Source organism: Streptopelia decaocto (genome assembly GCF_964273445.1).
Source record: "Streptopelia decaocto genome assembly, chromosome: 1".
In the NCBI taxonomy this organism is placed as follows: domain Eukaryota; kingdom Metazoa; phylum Chordata; class Aves; order Columbiformes; family Columbidae; genus Streptopelia; species Streptopelia decaocto.
In genome coordinates this window covers 124,484,133-124,509,594 of record NC_138663.1, presented here as the reverse complement: position 1 = coordinate 124,509,594, position 25,462 = coordinate 124,484,133, and the positions used below count along the sequence as shown (strand labels likewise).

The 25,462-nt window shown below is 40.1% G+C and overlaps 1 protein-coding gene across 2 annotated transcripts in view; it reads right to left on the bottom strand.

Moving 5' to 3' along the window:
• APP (amyloid beta precursor protein) overlaps window positions 1-25,462 on the bottom strand; it is a 219,281-nt gene that overhangs the window by 162,887 nt on the left and 30,932 nt on the right. For both annotated transcript variants that reach the window (XM_082043208.1, XM_082043207.1), the window contains exon 2: window positions 15,039-15,206. In XM_082043208.1, coding sequence (XP_081899334.1) covers window positions 15,039-15,206 — 168 coding nt within the window. The remainder of the gene's footprint in view (window positions 1-15,038; window positions 15,207-25,462) is intronic.

Here is a 25,462-nt window from a genome sequence, read left to right as displayed (position 1 = left end):
TTCTCTAGCAGAAAGACTGAATCCACCAACTCAAAGAAAGCCAGAAAAATGAAAAGCCTTTTTTTTTTCCCTTCTCTTACAAAAGAACAATTTCAAAAGGATTAGGATGGTTGCCAAATGGAGAAACCAGAAGCACTTCAAATTTCTCCCAATGACTCAACTGACCACAGTGATGCTAATCCCTAGAGAACAACACTGTTGTGGCATAACATCAAGTCAAACCATATCCAACAAAATTTCGACACCAATATTTAAGACCTTATTCAAGCAAAAATGGGATGTGCACTTCCAAGTGCTGAAAGGCATGCTGAGCAAAGGAAGCATTAGAATAAATTTTAAAGGTCCATGTCGATTATGAATCTTCTGAGATGTGTCCATTCTGAATTTTAAAGGACAGAGTATGAAGGACTGTAATCCTGCTCTCCAATCCAGAACACTGCACAGCTGGAACATGCCCGTGCCCCTCTGCACCACACATCACACCAGCAGGTCTCCAAACCTGCTTGCATAACACCCCGGACACGAACAAAGAGCACCCAGCTCAACTAAATACTGTCACAGGGTCGAAAGGGTAAATAATAACCACTCATTCTTGTCCACACACTGTATGAATGAGGCTTTCAACACGAAATGAAAAAATAATGTCTACTTAATATGAGTAAGGGTGTTAACATCTTGCCGATGGTGTGACACAACTACTTGCCAAGCTTAGACTCCTACTGCCCTGGGTGAAATGCTGTTACTTGAAATCTGAACTACACTAGCTCAGTAATGTGGTGTCAAAACACAGTAACAAAACCAGTTTCTACCATCTGCAAATACATGGGGGTGAATAGGTAAATACTTCTATTGTTTCAAAGAGCTTTGCACATTCTCCACAGACATTTCTGAACTTCACACACCTCAAACCTGTAGTATATTTTGCTCTTGAAGAGGAAAACAATGAGGTTTGCAGCAGGATTTCATTTCTGTTGAACCTTGAACCCTGTTCTCACTGAGGCACGATCTCCAAAGAAATACAGAGACATGACCAGAAAAAATGCTCCACTGCGTTAAGAAGACTGAGGCTTCAGACTGCCAATTCAGCCATTCCTGACTGCTGGCACTCTCAAGTTGGTTTCCTGTCTTGCTGACTGTTATTTTTAAGATAGGCTGGGCTAATGGTATGGTAATGTTAAAATCAGGAAAGAAAGAGTGACCCTGTTTGAATACTCTTTAAAAAAAGCCAACTGCAAAAGCAGATGTGTAGCATCAGTCCTTTTCCTGCCCGAGTGTTCACTTATTCCCATGCTGGACCTCAGTGCCTTTTGCACAGATGAAGAGCAAGATCATCTAACGAAGCCCTGCCAGGCAGATACACAAACACCTTTCACAGACAAAACAGTACAGGAAAAGCGAGAGGAAAAGCAAGCTTTAATATGATGCAGATTAACATTTTCAGTTCTGAAGCTAGGAAAACAGAAGCTATGAGCACCCAGAAGATGACACCACACGTTGAGTACACCAACTGATAAAAGGTGTTGATAGAGTCTACCATCATTTCTACTTGTTCGCTGTGTAACAATTCCCCAATTAGCCAGTTGCTGGAGGCAAATAATTAACATGTAATTATTATGGCTGCATGCAACTAAACAAGCTCAAAGCACCTCACGAACAAGACATTCTGTGTAGGCAAGCCCTGTGAAGGTGTCAAGGGAAAAACAAAATGGTCTTCAAGTACCATTGTACAGGCACTAACAAACTCAACCTTTGGCATCAAACTGACTTGCCCTTCATTATAAAAAACATTTACTACAACAGTATTTAATAGATTGGCATCATTAATAGCAGCTAAGCAGAAAAACTTATTTTCTGTATTAATTGCTACAGAAACAGGTACATTTGCAGTCATTATAGTAATTGCAACTCAGGCGGCAGTAATACAATCAAATAAGACTGCAAACAATACATTTAATTTAAAACCATCTTTGGCATTCTTCCTCCAACAGGAACTAAGTTGACTAAATTGGACTGAAGTAAAAATAAATAAATCAAGTTGGACCATTCCAATCAAGTATTTTTGATGGAAAGGATTTTTGAACTGATGAAGAAAGAAGAAAAAAAAAAAAAACCAACTCTAACACTCCATACTGCTTTGGCTCATCCTAGGAGAGAGATTACTTCTCGCCTTGCAGAAACGCACCTACGTTTCTGTTCAAATGAAAAAAGCAGATCAAAGCTTTAAATGCTCTTATCTTCAGGATTATGTTATGATGCAATCTACTTTATTACTGCACTCCATGGCTTAGCAGTTCCTGTTGTTTAGCAGGATAACTGTTTCAGAGATAAGCTTTAATTTCTTTAGTACTCATGAAAGTGAGACTTTAAACTAGACTGAAGTTCCTTCTCCAAAGACTAACTAATCTAAGCATGGAAGTCTGTGTAAGGATTTTCACAGACTTCAAATAACTCCGTACCAAACTCCTAGCGCAGCGTGAGCAGTTTTGCACAGAACCTGTTGGTGCAGCCTTGGGACAACTGCCAGGCTGACCCTGTGAGAGCCCAGCAGTTCTCCCACAAGAAAGTCTATGTCCCAGCTACACCATGTGATAAATTAACACATCCCATTAATTTGCAAATATTGACTCCACTTCTGCATTACACTTAAGAAAGGATTTTATTTTGCCAAACAGCAGCAACAAAGAATGTTAATCTTAGAAAAGAGCATGTGAGACTGATGTTTCTTAGTGCAGCCGCTCCTCCTTCACCTCCAGCTGCAAAACCCGGCAGAAGCAAAAGCAACAGCAAGAACAGCAGCAGCTGGGACTCTACATTTGTGATGGAGGATCCATTTCCTTTTTCTAAATATACTTATGGCAGGCTTGTGGAAGAAGAGTTTAGGAAATGACCCAAGAAAACTAGATTTCAGATCAGATAAACACTACAAGGATACTGCATTACATCAAATTTCTCAGTCTTTCATTCATCTGTCAGTTCTCCTCCATCCTTCTTGCTGTCATCATCCTGTCTAAAAATACCAGTCTTGTTCACATTTCTTTATTTTGATCTGCCTTATTTTCTCTCATTTTCTGCACAGATTCTGGTATTTTGGATCTATTCACTCTTCACTTATGTTCCAGCTGCTGCCCAAAATGAAATCATGGAGCCACATTTGCATCTGTGATTAACATGTGGCCTGCTCTTCATCATAGGCTTGGTTTGACATCTGTCTTCTAGACCCCATAACACCCGTTTTTTCCACCATTTAAATTCTTTGTGTTGTCTATCACCAGAAAAAAAACTTGCTGGGGAAATTCAGGTATTAATTAACTGGCTATGTTCTTCTGAAAACACATAGGACCAAGAGACAGAAAGATATAGTGCTTTCAGAAATATCTAAAAAGCTTCTCCTTCACAGGCTGTTCAAACACCATAGCAAAGCCAGCCACTGGTTAGTTTCCATAGGAAAGGGTAGTCCTGCCCTGCCGTTCCACCTCTCCTGTGTTATCACTCCAGATCATTTCATCTGACCCTCACTGAACTGGGTCAGAGAGAGAAACTCATCCTTTTTTTATGTTTGTTTGCAGGGGTTAGCTTTGTGCCAGTTCAGTCCCCTAAATTTGCTCATCGCAAGATGAGACATATGCTAAAATCTGGCAGTGCAGAAAGGAGGAGGAGGAGGGGAACAAAACTTGACTCTTTCTGCAACAGCATGTACCACTTAAGCTCAACACTTCTGCTAAACCACTCCATGGCAGCACTCCTGTTATTTTGGTAAGAAACTCTAAAATTAGCTCACACAATCTGACCATCTCATAGGACAGACTGTTTCTTCTTGCTACAGATCTTAAGCTACAACAGCTCGAGATGCCAAAATTAAAAGTATGTAAAAGTGAGGACATTCATAACTTTGAACCTGGATGAATACGGGAGACTTCTCGGTCTGCTGTGTCACTCCAAGTGACAAATGTCTCTTGTGTGAAACACCTGGGGCAGAGGAATTAAATGGTGATAGGAAAGCATCACACCAGTGCTCAGCAGAGTGTCTCTGATCCGTACTGGCACCAAAATCTTAAAAGCCATCTTCCAGGCTTCAGTAAGTAATTGCATATTAGCATATTCACCAACATGTTCTCCACAATAGCTCAAAACAAGAGCTTCTATGACAATCTCCTCTAACATACTGAAACACATACACATATTAACTTCAATGGTATTACAAGTTTAGCTTTAGTAAGATCAGTCTTACCACATCCCCTTAGGTTCCTTGTTTAGCAGCATAAATATAATTCCTGTTTCTTGGATGATGCATTCTATTTTTTTTTCCTCTTAGATGGAGCATAAAGACTTGCCAAGCTGTGTGGGAACTTGGACAAGCAACATTAGCTCCAACACTACACAGATCTTTAAAGGAATACTCATCAAAACCAAATTTACCTTTTTTTTTTTTTTTTTTTTTAGTCTGTAGTTGGTTCAGAGAAGGAAAAGCAAAATGTATTAAAGGATCTTGATAGTGCCTCAAAAAACAATGGTTTCCCATAAGCAATTCAGAAGTTGAATTTACAAGAAGCTGTTTATTGTCCACAACTCTGGCAGAGCTATCTTCCCAGGCTAAGTGGAAGAAGCAAGTTATCAATGAAGGAAATCAGGTGTTTTATAAAAAAGGCTTAATTTTCACTGTTCTTCAAGAAGACATATGACTTAGGATAATAACTAATTAAATTAAGTTGCATTGGTTTATATTCTAATAGAAAGACTATGCGGTTTCTTCAAATAGCTGGTATAGGACATCTTGCATATCGTTACATTTCCATAGGGTCAGCACTTTTCTGACTTAGAGTGATATTTACAGAAAGAGAAACTATGCTGGCCAGAAAAATAATTTGTATCTGACCCTATTTCCTCATATCCAGAATAACAGCATTCATGTTTCAATACACTCAGAAGAAAAACCTCAAACATGGTATTGTCATTACTGTACAATTATTTTTTTCTTATCAATATATGCAACAGCTATTGGCACCCACAAAAAACAAAGCTGATTTTTTAACAGATATTATGATGCATCTTCTAAACAGCACAAAGTATCTTTTTAGTAGAAACTCCTGTCTTAGCTAAAAAGGACACTCTCGCTTTCACTAGCAAGGATTAACTCTAATGGCTCATAACAATTTGCAATAGTCTTAGGGACCTTAAATTGAATGCTGTTTTCAGTCTCAATGTTAAACCAGATACCTCAAGAGGTCTAAAAAGAAAAAAATCTAAATATCTAAAATCCTTACCTTTCCAACTTTTTCATTAACAATTTGCAGTAACACCCCTTGAGTGAAATTCTCACTCCACTCAAGTAAGGAAAAAAAAAAAAAAAAAGAGGTAAAATTCTGGTTGAATTATTAAAAAACCCCATACTATATGTATATAAAGGAAAAAGGTGGATAAAGCCAGCAATAATTACCCAGATATTCATAAACCTCTTCATGATTATAAATTATAACTAATCCACAACCATCTAGAACAATATTCTGTAAGGAGCACACATCTATAAAAGCAGATTATCAGAGGGATTTTTTTTATTAGCCAGAGGTATACAGTGTTTGGAAGATTAAAGCAGGCACTCAGTACAGTATAATTTTAATTGGATAAAGACTAACTGGATGATAATGCCGCTGTATGAATTAGAAAGCAGTGGTAATAAACTGCTTGGGAAAAAACTGAATGTCTCAGAAATCAAGAAATATTTCCCCCATCCCACCTTGAGGCATTACCCTGCTATGAATTCAAGGAAGCATCACCTTGCCAACAGCTTCAAAGCTATGGAGTGACAGAAACTTTCTCTTTTTTAAAAAAAATTTTTGCCTGCAGAACCAACAACTGAAAATATGTGCATAATAATCTTTTACTTGCATAGACAGACTTCTGAACATGAACCTATTCTGTACTACTGATCTAAACAGATCAGCCCCCTGTTTGCTACTAATAAGCTTCGTACGCACTGTTATAGTGAGATAAACACAGCTGTAGTCAATGTTTCTGATTTCCATACATTTCAAAGTTGATAGACAGGAGTGGCAAGGGGGAAACTAGAGAAGAGGGAGAGAGTAAAGGAGGAAGGGAAGGAGGAAGGGAGGGAGGGAGGAAAGTAACGCTACCACCATGTGAAAACAGGCTGCCCTGGGAAGTGGTGGAGTCACCATCCCTGGAAGTGTTTAAAAGATGCGTGATGAGGTTCTTAGGGACATGATTTAGTGCCAGAGTCAGGTTATGGTTGGACTCAATGATCTTGAGGGTATCTTCCAATCGAAATGGTTTTACGAAAAAGCAATAAGATATAGCACAGGAAAGTCATAGAGCCATCCATAAGGGATGCAGATGACCCAAAAACTAGGGCATGCCACCAAGCGTACTGGTAATGCACATACACACCCAGTCATGCACAGAGAGGTAATGAAGACCGAAAAGACTTGAAGCCCCTGAACACTCAAAAACCACCCAAACACCCAAATCCTGCTGGTAGTCTCTCAGCAGCACCAGTCCCAAGAAGGAGTCACACTTGCACCCATCCATCTCCAGAGGTACCTCACAGATGCCAGGGCTGTGGTTTCAGTGCCATTTACCGGATACAAGCCTGATATTGCCAGGGCACGATTCCTGACTTATTCCACCGCTTGGCCAACTAACTGCTAACACCTCTCCATGAGCCAGCGCTAACACAGGAGCCAGATCAAGGAACTGACCTACTTCTGAAAACATCCCTCCTCAAGAATAAAAACTGCATCAGAGTGGAAACTGCCAGGAGTTAAAGAGGACCTAGGATGACTTCAGCAAAAGTGGGACAGATCCTTGCCAGACAGAAGTGTCCATGCAAGAATGGTCTGAAAACTTAGAAGAAAATGAAGTGGATTAGCATGGGCATTTCTTCCTCAAAAGGGCTGAAATGTAACAACTGTATAAAAGATTTTTCTTCACTTAGGGTAATCATCACACTTTACACCTAGTATCTCTTAGACTTACAACATTATTTAATAAAGGAACAGCTGCTACCAGTCCATCTCAGAGTTACATAGTGCAAGATGTTTGGGAGATCTATCTGTAAAGAAAACAGCAGACAACTTACTACAATAACTTTGTACATTAGAAGGAAAAAAGAAGGGTGAAATGCAGCAGTAAAGGTCTGCTGTGCTGTGCCACCCCCAGGACATTCTCCATACAGCATCACAGGCATAGGAAAAGTAACATCTCTACAGACCACATCCAACACCACACAGGCCTCTTAGAAGTTTCGTGGGCTTCGGTAAGGTCCCCAGGCATGCAGTGAGACTTGTGCAAGCGTGGTGAGACAGTCCTTCTGTAATCTTAAGGCGCAAACCACGATCACAGAACACAGCACGCTGATGATAATGTAAAACATCATCTTCTTGTCTTTTATGTTTCTAATCTAGCAGATGTCTTTTGACATCTTGATCACATGCTAAATGGTTGTCTGCTAGTTCAACTATGAACCAAAAAAGGCAATAAGACTACCCTGTATACAGCCATTGCATTTATATATTTTAGAGGACAGAAGGAACATTTGTATTCCTGGCACACATGCTGTGCTGGTGGAACCTGCCGATTAAGTTGAGTCATTTATCTACTCCATTATATCTGTGAAATCCAAAATTAATCTAGGGGAAAATGCAGCATCGCAGCTTCATTAAACACTGCAGTACACATTTACCTAAATATATATTTATGCAGACAATCCTCTTCCATTTTCATCCTTTTTCCTCCCTCAGCCTCAAAGCAGAAGCAGCCTCCTTCCACAAGAAAAGCTTTGGAAAATTTATCATAAAAGCAACAACATACTGAGATCATGAAGGTTTTAATGTTATTTCTTTTTGAGACATGCAAAAAATATCTGTATAGGGAAAAACTGAGAAGTGAGCTTTTTATTATCAACAAAAGAAAGGCAGGCATTATATTGTAACATAGGCTCCAAGTTTTATTTTTGAATTGATTTGAAATGCATTTAAATGGCAGACTACGGTCTGGGCTAAAAAGCTCAGTCTTCTTTCTCAAGAAGGTTATATGGTGAGTATACTCAAGTTTAACTGCAGGACAAATATAACATCAGTAGTAGACCCTGCATTTCCAAAATCTAAGCCTTCATTAAAGCAAATGAAATCTAAGGACTAGTAGACATAGTGAACTAATGCCACTTTTGCTGTGGACCAAAACTTAAGTAAAACAGAATACCTCAATAATCAATGTGAAGAGTGCTAAGGTACTGTTCACTCAAGCTTTTAAGCATGACTGTGCACATCTCAGAATATAACAACACACATTTGCCTTGAAAATGTCATTTGCTTTTAAGGACAATCTGTGCTGCCAAAAAATCTGTATGTTTTCCATAATGTTTCATTAAATGGATCATTTTCCTCAGAGCAAAATGTATGGCTTTTTAAGCTGCTGAATTTAGAGTAGCACAGGTTTAAATTTCATTTTCTTCTTCAATGCAGTGGTTATTTGGTTTGAGAAACTAGAAGGAGCACATTATGCAGCCTAGATAAAAGCAACAATTCATATTAGGGTGAAAATGACAAGGTAACATGGAGGAAACCATTATCAAAGCAGCAAGACCATTTTCATTGCATCTTAAATTCTCTGCTCAGGAATAAAAAAGGCCAAACTATTTTTTTTTTCTTTTTAAAATCTTCAGCATCCCTGCCAGTTCCACAAACCCTTTAACAAATCTCTAGAATCTCTCAACAAGGACAAAGACTAGAGAGGGAAGGAAGTGCTGCCATCAGTCCTGCCTGGTGCTGAAAGATTATCTGAGATAAAGGCAGTAGGGAGTTAAGTAAGTAAATAAAATGAAGATGGGGCAGTCGTCTGATGGCCCTTTTGGCTCATGTACAAAACAAGGGACTTGAGGACTACTATGAAACTAGAGATTGTGGGGTGAATTAATGTCAAAGCCTTATTATGGTCACGTTCCAGCTTGTACTGGATCTGGCTAAGTGGCTTTGGGTTTCACCAGCAACTTACCTAAACACGTGGCATAAACACAGAAGATCTGTGCAAATGACAAGAAGATCCTTTTTAGACGCATTATGATTAGAGATTAGAAATTACAATGCTATTCTGTCAACAGTTATAATGAATTATCTGTTATCTGAATTTACCCTACTATTTTCTGCTCCATGTAACACACAGATATAGTTAAGGGCATGGTAGTGTGCATTTATAATTCTATTTTTTTTTTTTTTTTTTTTTAATTTCTGGGGAGGCACTTCTGTGAGAATACACATTCAGTGTAAGACGCTCACAGATCTCAATGATGTTTAGAAAGAACGTGATCACATGTTCTCTCTACAAGAAAAACCAAACAGTCATGATGTGGTATCAGAGATGCCACGTTCAACGCTTGCCAAAGTCAACATACACTCTACATCTGAAAGTTATTCTAAGCACTTAGCAAAAGGTCCCACAGTGAGCCAGCTGCTGATTACAAGGCGCAGCTAAATCTCCAGGCTCCCAGGTTTACACTCCATCCACTCAACCATGCACGTGATTATCCAGACCCAAATTAGTTTTATTCTAGTTTTGGTTTGGTCTTGGGGAAAAAAAAAAAAATCAAAACAAACAAACAACAAAAACTACAAACACAAACAATTTTCAGAATCATTCCTTTCCATTCTGTTCAACTCCTTGCATACTTAAAATGTAAATGAGCACCTCCAAAATTTAACTAACTGGAGAAAAAAAAACATGCATTAGACAAAATGAGTTTTTTGTCAGCTCTAACTGTTATTTTTACAATCCATTTTGGACACCAAGTTCAGCACAGACAGCAAAATAATTTCAGTCCTTCAAGGAACTTGTATAATGTATCCTAATTACTAGACATAAAATTCAGCACACAGTAGCTGTTCAAAATTGCTAATATCATAAAACATACAGCAATATATTCCATATGAACACTCATTCTGTTTGAACAGGGAACTGAGCACACCTAAATTAACTTCCTACTCTGCATATTCATCTGGCTCTGAAAACACGCACTTTGGCAAAGGGCAGGCTCCAGATCAGTGTTACAGAAACTCTTCAGCAAGAGGAGCTGAGTGGCCTCCAGCGAAGCACAGCCAGCTCCCAAACACACTTTCCTTCAACAGTACCATGCCACCCCTGCGATAGAACACATGTGGGTGGGGTACCCGGTTTCTTACACAAAACAAGAAAAAGCAAAACCCAGGAGCAGCGGTCCCCACCTGTTTTAAGACATTAGCTAAACACCCATCAGGGACTGATAGGAAGAAACTTTCCCCAGAGGGCTGGTTACCCAGTAATTGTGTATGGCAGGGTTTTCCCAACATCCTTGCAAAACAGCTGGTACTGCAATGTCAGCAGCAGGACAAGACTGACTGAGGGCTTGATCTGAAGTGTCAGCTACTACACTCACAACACATTAAAGATTTTGGCACATGTACAGGTGTAACCACCCCACTTACATTAATGCAACATTGCTTTAGAACCTGCAGCACTTGCATGTGACAGCTGTTCGCAGATCGGGCCTACACTGTTTTACTTTTGAATAACAGGTACAATTAATGTACCAGCACGCTAACTAGTTTGAGATTAAAAGATACCACTAGTAAATTGTACTTCTCTAACCAGCATCTCATTCCACCCAAGAAAGGCTGATTTTGCTATATTTTAAAAAAGAGAAGCCACCAGCTCAGGCTAAACAAGGGAGAACATGCAGATTTGAATGCAGAGGAGATGGATGTGCTCTGCTTCCAGAACCACTTCTTGTGACTTCAGTAGCAGAGTTTAACTGAACTAAAGGAAGGTAGAAGGTAGCACCCAAGTATCTCCCATTTCCTTTCAAATAAGTAATGCACACTCCAAGCTTTGTCATCTTCAAACTGTGTGATGTGTTGTCCAAATATAAAACCAGACAGTTCCTGTGCTGCACTGAACTCCCACTCAAAAGAAGCAAAGCAACAAGTGACATACATCTTTAAAACACGTAGGTGGTTCTGCTTATTCCCTTCCTCCCTTTCTGCCCCTGCGACGCTCCTCTACTGCTACTTCCTACATCAAGACTTCAAAATCCACCTACGCTGGCAGTGGACGAGGAGCGGCAGTGATGACAATCTCAAGGAAAAGACACAAGGCTCCCAGGAAATGGAAACCCTTCTGTACTTCATGCACCTTCCAGCCCAGTGCTCTGCCCACCACCCAGGCATCTGGGCTGGCAATGTCAGGAAAAGCTCTTCGCAAACAGCTTGTAAGGAGGCAGAGGAACACAGGTAACTTGTAAGTTCTGCTGGAAGAGGCGATTTCTTTTTTTCTTTTTGGTAAGTTATCTTCCATGGAAAGAAACAAAGCAAGAGACTACATACAGCATCATTCTGGATTAACCAGAGTTTCCTGGTAAAAGTTATTAACTTGTATTTTTTTTACAGCCAAGGAGCCATAGAGCAAGATTCTCCACTGCACTTGCTCATTGAAGTTCTGCCCCATTGTTTCCTTTCAATATGCCCCTGGTGTAGGAGGAACTGGGCACACACTCTAACTCTACAGGACCTACCACAGTTATCATCTTTTGCACTACAGCCATAATCACAATGCCTATTGCAGAGCCACACAAGGTATCTGCAGCAAAAACCAGGATGGACAGATTTCTCATGGGAGATGAAGGGGGGAAAAAAAATAATAATTAAAAAAAAAAATAATAATAATTATTTTCTCATGCCCAGTGTCATTCCAAGGCACTGCTCAGAGCTGGGGAAAAACCCAGCACCTCAGCAGCGTCGTACTAACAGCTGCTGCTACAGCAAGACCAAAGAACCAAGGAAGCTGTCGCGTTGCTGGGGAGCATGAAGAACACGGATTCAGGCAGAGTACCCGTCTGCTTGATCAGCAGAGCAAATATGCTCAGACTGTGCCTATACTGAGAAAAAATGCACCCCAAGATGTAGCAGCCCTCCTTTTGGGGGAAAAAAAGCAGCATGAACAGGAGAAAAGGAAGGATGGAAGGAAGGACAGAAAGGAAAAGGTCATATTTGGCAAAAGTAATCAAAAAGGAGATTTGTACCTGCATGCTATTCCAATGCAAGAGGTACCACATCTCAGCCTTACTGCCTATTGCTTCGTGTTAATTGGCAAATTCAAGTTCACCCTGTTCCCTGGATCTCATAGCAACCACTGTCTCACAGCCAATGTAAATAGCAGAAGGCAAGAGGAAAACCACCTCACTTGTTCCCCCCAGGATACTAAAGCATATTTGGAGCATCATGCAACAAGGGGTTCCCCACAGCTAAGAAGCCATTTTGAGTTGCATTTACTGGCACTCGTCTACAAATTCCTTTATTTAATAGAAGAGGGTGCTTTTTATCTGACTCTTCTGTTTCTCTTGTCAGGACATGGGAAAGTTAAACAGAAGCAAAGTGGTAGTGCCCTTTCCTGGCCAAAGCCAAAGCCCACCATGCTACAGGCCCAGGCACAAGGAAGGCTGTGGGGAAGAGTTGTACCCAACTGGGAGCTTCTTTCCATCCTACCAGGCTGTATCAACTTCCATGTCACGCCTTTTTTTTGTTTGTTTTTAACTTGCTGTCAGCAGATCTGACCATCCTAATATTTGCTACCTATTTCTGAAGTTATTACCAGTATGAAAAAATAGGGGCTCACATGATTCCTCCCCACTGTCAAACAAGCTGCTGACAGAGAGCCACAGTACTGCCACATGCTCTATCACCCCAGACCAGCTTGTCCCTTCTCCACCAGTGTCCTACAGCCAGTTGTACCGGTGTGTGTGGGGGGGAAGGATGGGGCATGACAGCCAGGAGACCGGCAGTTTCCCACAAACAGGTAAGCCTGCTGGTGAGCACAGCAATGAAAAGGTTTTTAGCCAGACCCCCAGAGCAGAGTTGCTCACTTGAAGTTAATGAGAGCACGCTGCTTAATCCCAAACCCATTGTGACATAGATTTACTAAAACCAGTAAAATGCCCATCCATCCCATTTTTAGGGAGCAGACCCACAAGCACCTTGCCAGTGCAGAACCCTCTACACTACACTTGTAACTGTAGCTGAAGAGACACTCTAAAATTGTGACAAGATCACCTAATATGAAGCTAATGAACTGTCAAAGCACACAAATCAAAGTTACCGCAACACTGGAGTTTAAATACTTATCCTTAAAAACCCAAGTAACAGGTTGTCTCCTCTCTGTTTCTCCAGTCAGGAGAAAGTTTCAGACATAAAGAAAAAAAAAATCAGGCTAAACCAGGAACTACAGAGGTCATCTAGACCTTCCTCTGCTCCAGCCAGGGCCCACATCTAAGCCAGACCAAGTTGCTGGGGCCAATGCCCAGTTAAGTTCTCTCAGTCTTCAAGGATGGAGGCTCCGCACCCTGTGGAGCCTGTGCCACCACATGGCCTCTCTCATGGCAAAGAACTTACCTTATGTGCAGCCACAGCTTTCCACTTTATTCTCTTTGTCATCTAACAGCATACAGCTACTATACCCTGACTGCTTTTGCTTTCTTCTTCACTTTTTTTTTAAGAAGGCTTTTTTTTTTTGGTAAGATGTCACCTAAAATTCCAAAGTCACCTGGCATTCAGCTGATTTTTGCAGCTCTGAGTCTTTGTTCTGGAATCCTTCCCTACCTAAAGCATTTGTAACCAAACTGCCAACCTGAGCTATTCACGCCTTAGAACAAGTGAAGCTTTCTACTCTTACTTCCCATAAATTCAAATATTTATTTCTATAAATTTAGAAAGACTTATCGTGTTGTGGACTTTTATTCATGATTGTTTGAGTCCGTCTCCTTATTCCTTCCTCCAATAATATAATCATGCATAAATCAACTTCATTTACATAACTCAAAGGAGACAACAGAAACCAGAAGAAACCTCTAAAACCTTACTAGGAGGCCAGGTTTGATGCTTTTGGTAAACAAAAATATGATTAATTTCACAAAGTAACACTTCTAGTTAGAAGACAATGCTACTGGTGAAGAATCAATAGCCATTAGAAGTTCATCCTTAAAATCAATATTCTAGAACATAAAGACCAAATTCAGGGAAAAAAATGAACAAAACACTGCAAGAAACAGAAGGAACAATCCATGGGTGAAAGGACAGGAATGAAGATGCTAATAGAGCAGAGCTCTGAAGAGTAAATTATCTTGCTTTCTAAGGAGGTGTTTTCACAGGAATTGGTTTGACATTTAGGAAGTAAGACAACTACTGCTATGGCAATAAGCAACAGCCTCTGCTTTAAAAAAAAAGGCAGAGATGGTATAGAAAGATATAAGGACTAAAGCTACTCAGGCCGTGCTGTTTTGTTTCATGGCATGAAATACCCATTTTCTTTTCAAATTGTCACACACTGGCACGAGGTTATCATGCTATCACAGCATGGAGACAAAACGAAATTAAATCCCCAATCTGTTCTTAGGTCATAAGTGACTGGATTATTTCTGCTCTCAAATATGAAATCAGTCATTGTGACTTCATCTGTAGGGCAAGCTTTTTCCATTAAGAAACTCTGAATGGTTCAGTGTGCAGCAGAGACCAATAACTCCAGACTGACCCAGTGTATCTCAGTATCATTTTAGGATGACAGAAGACCTGTTACAGCTGACTCTTAAGATCAGCCCAGAAAGAACAAGGGCATTTAAAATAATGTCACCTCAGCTTCATTAAAAATACTTCATAAGCAATAAGTTCATCATGCATTTATGATACAAAATTATCCCCCAAGGGCAGAACACAGAGGGACAAAATTGTCCAACATCCTCAGTGACCCTGAGCAACCAGGTTTTGAAGCTGTTTTAACAGGCTCTGCAGAGAACCGATTTAAAAAGGAGAAAAGGGCAACAGAGCAGAAGATAAAAGAAAAACCAAAAGAAAACAAAAAAAACCCCAAACAAACAAAACAAAAAACAACAACAACAAAAACACCAAAAAAAAAAGGGAGGTCCATACAGACTCAGAGTTCTCCAGCATGCACCTGCACTTCGGTGCTTCAGAAGAGCCACCACAGTTGTTCCTAAGGATGGAACTTACCTCCTGGCAGTACTGGAGAATCCCTTCCTTCGTCCCGATGCAGGTCTTGGTGCCAGAGGGGTCTGATTCCCATTTTCCGTTCTGAACGTTCATGTGCATGTTGAGTTTCCCACAGAACATGGCAATTTGAGGCTCTGCCAGCAACCCAGCATTTCCATCAGCAGGCACCTGGAAGAAAAAGAAAAAAGAAAAAAAAATTAATCTCACATCTGACAATTCAGTCCATCCAAAGCAGGAACAGCTAAAGTAAACCTGAACCAAATTCTGTGCTCACCCACCCATGGTGGCAAAGGCTGAAACTGAGTCAGGAAGATTTGAAAAACATAAATGTGGTCTTCATAGATATCCAGGCATGTGACAGTATAATACAGAGTATAAAGCTGTAGGCAAACAGTTTTGTGGCCCAGAATTGTTTCTTATCAACTTGGGCTAAACACAAAACAACAAGCATACTTAGGGTGCAATTACAGAAATTTAATTTTCCGAACAGACTTGGTATACTGAGGGGGAGTAGTTCACTAACAATTAACAAATAAGTAACAAGTTTTCCTCAAGAGTTTCCTAGAGAAAAAAACAAAACAAAAAACACACAAAAACAAAAACCACCACCAACCAACCAAACCAAAACCTACCCACGATGTATCTTTTCTCAAGACCCTCTCCAGTTCATTTAGATGCCAAGCACACAGGCTGTATTTCATCACGCCTTATAAAGACGGCAGGTTAAAAGCAGCAGTTTCCACCTAAACTTTGTTTTGACTGAACCTTAAAATGCAGTGGCTGGGGTGGTATCCCAGTGGGACTGCTAAAGGTCTAGCTCACAGCAAAGTACTATGGAACACCCTGTACCCGACCAAGCATGAAGATGTTCAGGCTTAGCACAGGCTGCCCGCAGGGCTCCTCCTCGCCTCCTGCAGGCAGGCTGCCCAGGACACCCCACACACCTTGGAACACCCCAGTGCTGCTGGGATACGGAGCCAAACATCAGAGCTACCCTCCATTTCCCAGTTGAAAGCAATTCTGAAACATCTCTGAGCTTCCTACCTGCATTGATAAACCAACTCAACCTTCCTTTCACACAAACCTCAACACAAAAAATGCCTTAATGGAAGGGGTTGTCAGGCACTGGAACAGGCTGCCCAGGGAAGGGGTTGAGTCATCATCCCCAAAGGCGTTCAAAAGAAAGTGTGTAGATGAGGTTCTTAGGGACATGGTTTAGAGGTGGACTTGGCAGTGTTAGGTTTCCAGTTGGAGTCAATCATCTTAAAGGTCTTTTCCAACCAAAATGATTCTATGGGTTTCAATCCCTCCTGTGGGACCACATCACCAAGGCAAATCAAGACCTCTCTCTTTGAGCTCTCTGCCCCCTGAGGGAGCAAACATCCAAAGGTGGAAGATGAAGATACTCGCTTCAGTTTTGCCACCTGAGCAACAAAAGGCAAACATAAGTCTCCTCTTTGGGTCGGGTTCCTCGAGAGAAGTCAATGGTTCCCCATTGCCCCTCATACTTCAAAGGCGAGCCCGTTCCATTCAAGGTACAGGAGAGCATGCAATTATGTCTAATACCTATTTTTGATCTTTTAGCTAGAAGGCTTCTCAAGGGGAAAATTAAAAACATTTTAAAAATTCATGAAAAACTAAAGAAACAGAGTTACTGTGTTACAAGACGTATGCAAACCCCGTATCTTAGTTCCTCCACTCTTTGTTTAAACACAAAAAAACTTGATGCATTTTATATGCCTACAGTAATTAAAAAAAAAAAAAAAAAAATTTACACCAAAAATGATTACAGGAGTCAACATCCAACTACCCTAACACATTAGCTCAGCACTTTAAGTTAAAACACAGAAATTAAAACAAGTTTTTAGTTTGTTTGTTTTTAAGAAAAGGAAAGAACACTTATTTTCCTGCCTTCTTTAAGATTTTAACATGTTATCACAATTTAAATAAAGCAGGAACACTTCTACTGGCAGAGATTCCCCTCTACTATCTCAATTTCTCTTGTGGAACTAGTAAGTTCTGTACGATTTAACAGTTAACCATCACTCTCCTTTCACTGGCTAATTAGAGATGGGATGACACCTGGTCCACCTTGCCTTGATCAGTAGAACTATCACATGCTTACTCCTTCTAATATCTTCAGAAACTCTGGTGAGCACCTCAAACGTCACAGATCCGTACCAAAAGCTTGCAAAAAATCCCCCAAATTAATGATATTTTTTTCTTTATTGATGCAACACAACCCTACCAAAATTTCAATAAAAACAGAAGCAACTCATTCCTCAGGTGACATGTGTGAATGTGAACTCTATTCACAGTCAGCTCTTCCAACTGGGATCTCTATTGAATTAATAAAACACACAGCAGTCATACTGGGGCAGATTTTTATTTTTGGTGATTTACAGAGACCTGGACTTGTCGCTTTGTAATACGGAGCTTCTTAGGGTTTTTTGCCTTGGCTAGGAAGACATCTGAAGTTGTGGAAAAAAAAATGCGGCCGTTTGCTTGGAATGCTATCAATTTAACTCTAGCAACATGACAGCCTATGACTGTCTACTTAAAATCTCATTCCCTTCAAAAAAGACATAACATCTCCAGATTAATGAGACTACCAGAGCAAGCCATGATCACATTTAGCGTTCTATACGTGGAGCTGACAGAACCATGCTAATGAACTGCTCAGCACAGCACTTCATCTTATTGATTAGGACAGCTAAATGTTTCTGATCATAAAGAAATACCGGAGCAATTAAAAGACACTGTAAACAGAACTAAAGTGTTTACATCATGATCACGAATAATTCAAATACTCAGTTTCCCAAGCTGAACTCTGTCAAGAGTGTCCTTAAAGCAAGAGTAGTAGGTTAATGGATTTGTCTGTTACATCACCAGCTAAAATGCAACACTGAGCTTTCAAATTAGCTTTTTGTAAACAGCTGGAGTGGAAATAACACCTTTTAAAATATGTTAGGATTTTTGCTTTTTTTTTTTAAGACTCATTAAATCATTTAATATCTGAAGGTAAACACTTGCTACCACTGTGTAGCCCTGGTGTTTAAACTAAAAGCCTCCCACTTCTAGTAACAAGAAGCAATTTTATACATTGCATTTTCAGCAAGGTACCCGTGAAAATTACAGGAACACTGCAAAGTTTTAACAGGACAACAGACTCATTGTTGAGACAGGCTTTGTGCCATCTCTCTGCTCTTTCAATAGATAATATACATCTCTAATTCAAGATTTCTTATGATCTTCAGAAATGAAATATCAGATAGCAGAAGTTGGTCTGCTATGGCACTTTTTTCTGATTGAAAACTGGCAGCTTCCTGCTTGTCAAGAAATTCGTCTCGCTGCAAAATCCACAGAAACAGCTGTCATTGATAGAGGCTTTTCTGCAAAGATGATGGTCAAAACACAACAATCAAGCACCAGAGCATTCTTTGATGCAAGGGCAAAGGAGGAAGGTGTTACTAGATCTGACCTTGGCCTTAGCTATCCTAGATTTAGAGCTTCTGCTGAGCCTTTTGACAACACCTGAGCAAGACACTCCTATGTATGTATATAAGAGTATATGACTAAAAGACTTCCCTTTACTCCATTGTGCAAGCATATGCTTCACAGCGTTGTTACTTCTATTTTCCCAAGAGTGAACACATCAAACACAGTGACTGACAGTGAAAAAACATGAAAAAAAGGAAAACATAAATTTTTCAGATTGTTGGCAAAAACCTGCAGCTACTGTGTTCTGCTAAATACTGCACTCTTCTACATACTGTTTTCCTCTGCAGCCATTCAGATTACAGCAAAATTCACAGAAAAAGCTCAAATCCATAAAGCTAAAAATCCATTCTTGGTCCAAAATAACTAATTATGCTAAATAACAGATAAATAATTAAGACAAATATTTCTGATGGTACATTTTCTGGTTTCTTTCCAACTCCCTTCCCCACTCAACACAAGAGCATTCCCAAAGTGCCTGCCAAAAAGGTGCCTGGAAGAGATCAGACCTCATAGACTTGATTTTTTGGGGTTCTATTTCAATCCAGGACACATTCCTAAATTAGTAACTAAGTTAAGCAATTAATTCCAGAAAACTTTCTTGTCATTTAGTTTTGTAAGGCTGACTGATATGAGAGGAGAAAAATTGAGATACATGAATCCTCTCAAGCTGCTTTGGTCTGGACTGGCACTGGCAGGGGTCTGCAGCACTTACTGCCTGCACCTCCTCAAACCTCACTTTTATAAACACCGCAGTAGCTCCTTATGTTTTTAAAACTTCATTATGATAAATAATCCGGAGCTGCTAAGGCCTGCACGCCAACTGCCAGTCTTGTACAGTAATTTTGCTCACGTGTTTAGCGTGGCATCTATTGGTAGGAAAAAGCCCAAGAACCAGTGAAGAAGGGAGAATCTAACAAAATTCCTGCATACCATTTCACCTCTCAACGCAAACATTCAGAAGTGTTCACCTCCAGCACACTCCCCTGCATGTCTTATGGGTTTACACAGATCTTCCAGCCTCTGCCATGGAATTTTGCCCCTCCCAACATTAACAGCGCAGAGTACTAAACATTAAGCACCTTTCCAGCTGATGTACTTAGTGTACAGCTGGGCTATGCTGCCATTTGAAGACCAAGCTTCACCCAGCACAACTATAATTTCACTGGGACCATGCTAGAAAAGCCTTCCAGGCAATGAAAAGTGTGGTGGAAAGTGCTGCTGAGTCTTTCCTGAGATCTCCAGGTGAGAGACTAAACACATCACTTGCGTATTGCATATCACACCAATAGAAAGAAACAACTCTCTCTTCAGACCCTCTCCCTCCCCATCAAGTTTGCCTTGAAGACCTCAAGCATCATGGCACTTTGGGAAGAAATGCAGACTGGTTTTCTCCCAAGGGACTGCACTGTGATGATGCTTCACTATCACAGCAAAGCCAAAAATAAAAGACTAAACTTAGCTAAGATAACTGATTCCACGAGTGTCTCTAGTCTGTGCAAGTTACTGATAATGTAAAACCTAATGAACTATTACTGATTTTAACAGATATCTGACAGCAGTTCCAATACAAAGCAGACTGAACAGCACTATTTCGAGGCGGGGGGGGTGGGAAAGTAGGACTTCTTTTAAAACACATACACTTAAGAGATTAAAACAACTCAAAAAAAGGCAGGAGAGTGAAACGAGAGTAAAACTAGATGAGGTGAGAAGTAATTTGTCCCATACATGCTGTCATGACATTTAAAACACACGAATTAATGAACCACTTGTCACATCAAAGGTATATCCAGCTAAAATACAAGCGAATACTTTTGTTTCATTCAAGTTTTCTTCCCAGCCAATGGTTTAATTAATTTACATTCATTCCCAAAATTATCTGCATTAGTGTAATTAAATAATCTAGAATCCAAATCTACAAAGATAAGCAGCTTCTACACAGTAATGCTGAATAACATAAAGCTGCAGTCCAGTTTGCTACAATAATGCCCGTAGTGGCAAATCTCTCCTTGACTAATCCTTAAAGCTCTCGGGCAGATTAGTTTCCCAAAGAATAACTCATAGAACACAAACTACATTAACAGCATTATTTGTTCTATTAGTATTCTGCAAAAGTAAAAACTCCAAGCACATTAATGAAACTGTAATCACATATTATTGAGCCCACTTTGCACATGACCTTGAAGAAGTAGCATGTGTTTTTCTTCCTGCCTTTTGGCAAATCATTCAATAAGCAAGACCAATTAGCACGCTGCCAAGCTAACTTTCACAGTACTTCCAGTTTTCAAAGACCAAATAAAGCACTACTATATTTGCAAATGGCAGCTACGATTCTGAAAAAAAATACCTCAATCATACACTATTTAGAGTTCTGTATAAATACATAAGACTAATGTCACAAGATGTTCAAGCACCAACCTAACGTTTTTCTATCTAGAAAACAAAATATTCGGTTGTTACATATTTTTTTTTAATTATTAACTTTCAAAAGTGTAGTAAAGGTACAAGTTCTGAAAGAAAGGATAGGATGTGCAAGGCTGTGGTAATGCTCAATGCTGATGGAAGGTTCTCCCTTACAGAATTTCAGCAATCCAAAGATCCGTCTGCCAGTCCCAAGACACTTCATTTCACATTGTATCTTCCCATGTACTCCCCTGCCACGTTTCCTTCTTATAAGCTGCTGACTGTTGATGTGCTTAAAATATTATTTGACAGTAAATACATTTAATATACCTTTCACGCATAGGTTTCAGTAGTTTGCCTACTCTCAAGGAGAAAGCACAGCAAGGACTCATACTTTAGTTGGAGATATTAAAAAAAATATAGAAAATCCAGCCAACACTAAAGATTCAGATTAGAAGACAACTCCATAAGAGCAAGCCCATCAGGCAGATAATGGCCTACTGGTTATAACTGCTTTGCACAAGGAAAGAAGAGGGACATAATCCAGATGTTTCCCCATCAGATTGTGTCAAAGAAATATTTACAAACCTAGTCAAAGCAGGACAAAACAAGGCAAGTCCTGGCAAAGCCACCTGAATGTCTTTGAAAATTGGCATTCCATGTTATTTTTCTATTGTTTTGAGAGGTAAAACAGTCATTCCAAGCATTTATTTGATGTCAAAATGTCGATACAATAAAGGAAGAAAAAAGTTACACTAGCGTTAAAAGACTAAGACATAGGGAATGTGTTTTCTTCCCATGTTAGGATGCAGTAAAGAGATGCCTCTGCTTTCCCCTCTTCCAGCCCTGGTAATTTAACATATCTATTTGAGGAGAGGTGCAAAGGGTCTTCAGTGCATCCGTGCACTCCATGTCCACACACCATGCTGGATGCCATTTACGTGGTTTTGAAGACACTCAAGAAGGATTTTCATAACAGAAGACCAAAAGAAGCTTATCTAATTAAAAAAAGAATACTTCACCTTAACAAAAAAAAAGTGTTTGGAGTTTTTTAGCTCATTATCATTTAATCTTAACATCAAAAGACTTTTTGCTATCAAACACCATTTTTTAAGACAGCAAGCGCAGCCCTCTCCTCATCCACTCTCTCTGTCATTGCTTTCTGCAGTTACAAAAGTAATTAGTGTATTTGCTAATAGTTCTTTATAATCCCTATTTCAACAACAAGGGTTGGCTTTGTTCACATAGGCTGCAAGGTTTTACCTTCAAAAGGTTTTTCATCACGGGACAAAAGTAACTCAACGCCACTCCAGATAGCTCAGCTATTAACTTGTAATTAAAGAGTACAACTTAATATGAAAATAAGCATCAGACCTTATGTGTGCTATTATTAAACACCGAAGCACCAAAAAACATTCCTCAGAGGTCCCTAAGGTGGCTTCTATGATTTAGGTTGTTTTATTCTGCAAACACCAACCTGAAGCCACTTTTGTATGCCTTCAAAGTGCATTTTATTTGTATTAATTGCTTCATTTGCAATTAGTTTCAAGGAGAGGACAATCAATAACAGCCTCCATATCTACAACTTCCTCAAGAGAAACAAGTGCTCTCTTTATTTTAGGAGATTATTAAAATAATCCCTCCCTGCTTTCCATTTTTCATGCTAACACCAGTTCCTGCCATTCAACTAAGAAGTCAGTGACAACAGTTTAAAGGTTTAACAACTTCTGCTGACAATCAAAAGAGGTTTCAAATATTTTGAAGAATTAAACACAGCCAAGTAACATGCCACCCTTCCAAACCATGCCTGTGTTTCCTCCAAACTTCTACACCTCGTTCAGGTTGAAATTTGAGGTTTCTTGTTAACTAAAGCAGCATCAATTTGCATGCAATCAGTTTGCTTCCCCTAGGACTATTAACAAAATCAAATAAATTCTATTTTTGAAGTGGGGCTGCTCATAGATCACTTCTCCAAAAAAAAAAAAAACAGAGGTAAAAATAACACGAGTGTAAAAAGGACTTTCTGCTTGGCCTTACACATTTAGCGAGTAAAACACGAGATAACCTTCTTATTCTCTGTGGAAAGATCGAGTTTCTTCCACTGCTCTATCTCTGGTCTGCTGAACCCTACAAGTGAAGACTGCTCAATTCCAGAAGTCTATGGTTCAAATTGGGCAAATGCCATGCTAATATAGGCTTGTGTCACCAGACAAATCCATGGCTTCTTGCCCGTTGGTTAACTGTCAACTTTACAGCAGACTGTAACAGAATACAGACTGCCAGACTTCCTATTTAAGCCATAAAATACTAGTTCTCCTCCTAGTTTTATTAGGTATCTATGCACACCACAAACTCCTTAAAGACTATTTATATTGAAAAGCTGGCTCATGTAGATAAGCAATGAAAAAATCTCTTCTTTTATTATAAATGCAATCAGGGAAAAAAAAGTAAAACACCCAAATTAAAAGGGATGAAATACCAAATTACTGTCTCCCCACAACTTTAAGATGGCTGTCTGTCAAAACCAAGGAAAATTCTCCATCTCCCAGCTTCTTAAAGACAAACAGTGTCACAAGAGTAAAATCAACATGAATAATTTAGAAACAGTGGTTTATAATATAATGTTAATATAGAAACAACAGCAGTAGTTATCGTTGTCAACAGCCTACAGAAATAGGTCAAAAAACATTTCACGGATTGCTCAGTAAACTGCTCGGTACAGCTGCTCTCTCCTGAAAAAAAAATGTATATGGCAAACAGTAACAAAAAGGGCCACACCTCTAAACCCTGGAAAGACCCACATCTCCTTTACAAAAAGCCATTCGCTATGGAGAAGCTCAAGTACTCAGGCGAACTAGGGAGCACCTGATATTTGGCTGAGTAAGAACCTCTGCTGAAAAGCTTCTGGAAGATCAGAGATGTTTATTTCGCCCTGGCTATAACCTATTCAACCCAAATGTATCAAAAACAAACCAAAAATTCGCCAGGATTGAACGCTGATTTTACACAGCTGTCTCACAGAGCAACCGGGAGGTAAGCACTCCCCTCCCCAAAGGGCCTAGCGACCCAGCAACCAAGTGCTTAGCAGAGATATTTGCAAGACTTCACCAGGAATTTCGCTATCGTTTCTGTAATGAAGAACAGATCTGCACACACACACGCGAATGCTCGCCCAAGACAGGAGGGATTTCCCCAATGAGGGCCCCTGGAAACACAGACAAGCAAAGAGGAGGGCCAGCCAAAGCCTGGCTCATGTGCAGAGCCTGTCCAGCTTTGCCACACCAAAATGCTCCTGCAAGTGAAACTCAAAACTAAAGTTTAGCTACAAAAATCAACATCTCTGAACATGGTCATAAATGTGAGGAAAGTATGAGGGGAAAGGGGGGGGGGGGGGGGGAGGGGGGAGGGGCAGTATTCCTAGCAAGTCAGGTAAGGTAGATTTTTGTGTCAGCTACGTGAACATAATAAAAAGACATTTGCCTACAACTAAGTGCAGGGTCAAGAGTTTCTCACCCACTGCCAACACTAGAGAGCCCCCTACCAGCAACACGGCAGCCTCCAAAAATGCCCTAAAACCCACACTCCCTCAACCCTCAAATTGAGTACCTTAATTTAAGAAGGATGTGAAGGTCCTTGAATGTATCTGGAGGAGGGCAACAAGGCTGATTAAAGGATTGGAAGGCATGACCCATGAGAAGCAGTTGAGGATTGTGGGTTTGTCTAGTTTGGAGAAGAGGCTGAGTGGTGACCTCACTGCTCTGTACATCTTCCTGAGGAGGGAACCTGGAGAGGGAGGAGCTGAGCTCTTCTCCTTGGTATCCAGCGACAGGACACCTGGGAATGGTTCAAAGCCGTGCCAGGGTACATTTAGATTGGACATTAGGAAGCATTTCTTTACCAAGGGGGTGGTCAAACACTGGAACAGCTTCCTAGAGAGGTTATCAATCTGCCATGCCTATCAGTGTTGAAGAAACATTTGGATAATGTCCTTAATAACATGCATTGACTTTTAGTGAGCCCAGAATTGGTCAGGCAGTTGGACTAGGTGATCATTGTAGGCCCCTTCCAACCAAAATATTCTATTGTACTCTAATGCCTGCCTAACTTTGGTCACAACCAGACCACAAGCACAAGCAGTTTGATGGGCTCAATAACATGTATCACCAAAGGTGGGGGGAAAGTGAGGGAAATGGGTACAACACTGACAGATCCAAGCAGGTCTCTTTTGGAGTTACTTAAGAGCCCATAATCAAATTTATGGATTTTGCAATTAGCCATCAATGTAACAGTAAGATTAACTGGAAATGTTCATTCCTACCAGATGACAACAGCCTGAACATACTTGCGCATGGTTTAGTCACATTTTAATATAAAAACTGCTGCTTGGGCAGGAAGAAAAATGATGACAAGTGGGTTGAGCAAAATTATCCATGACTGGAATTACTTTCAGGAAGTATTAAAGCTAGTGCAGCACCAACTATCACTTAACAAGGGCTGGGCGGGGAAGGCAGGGGGAATCAAGA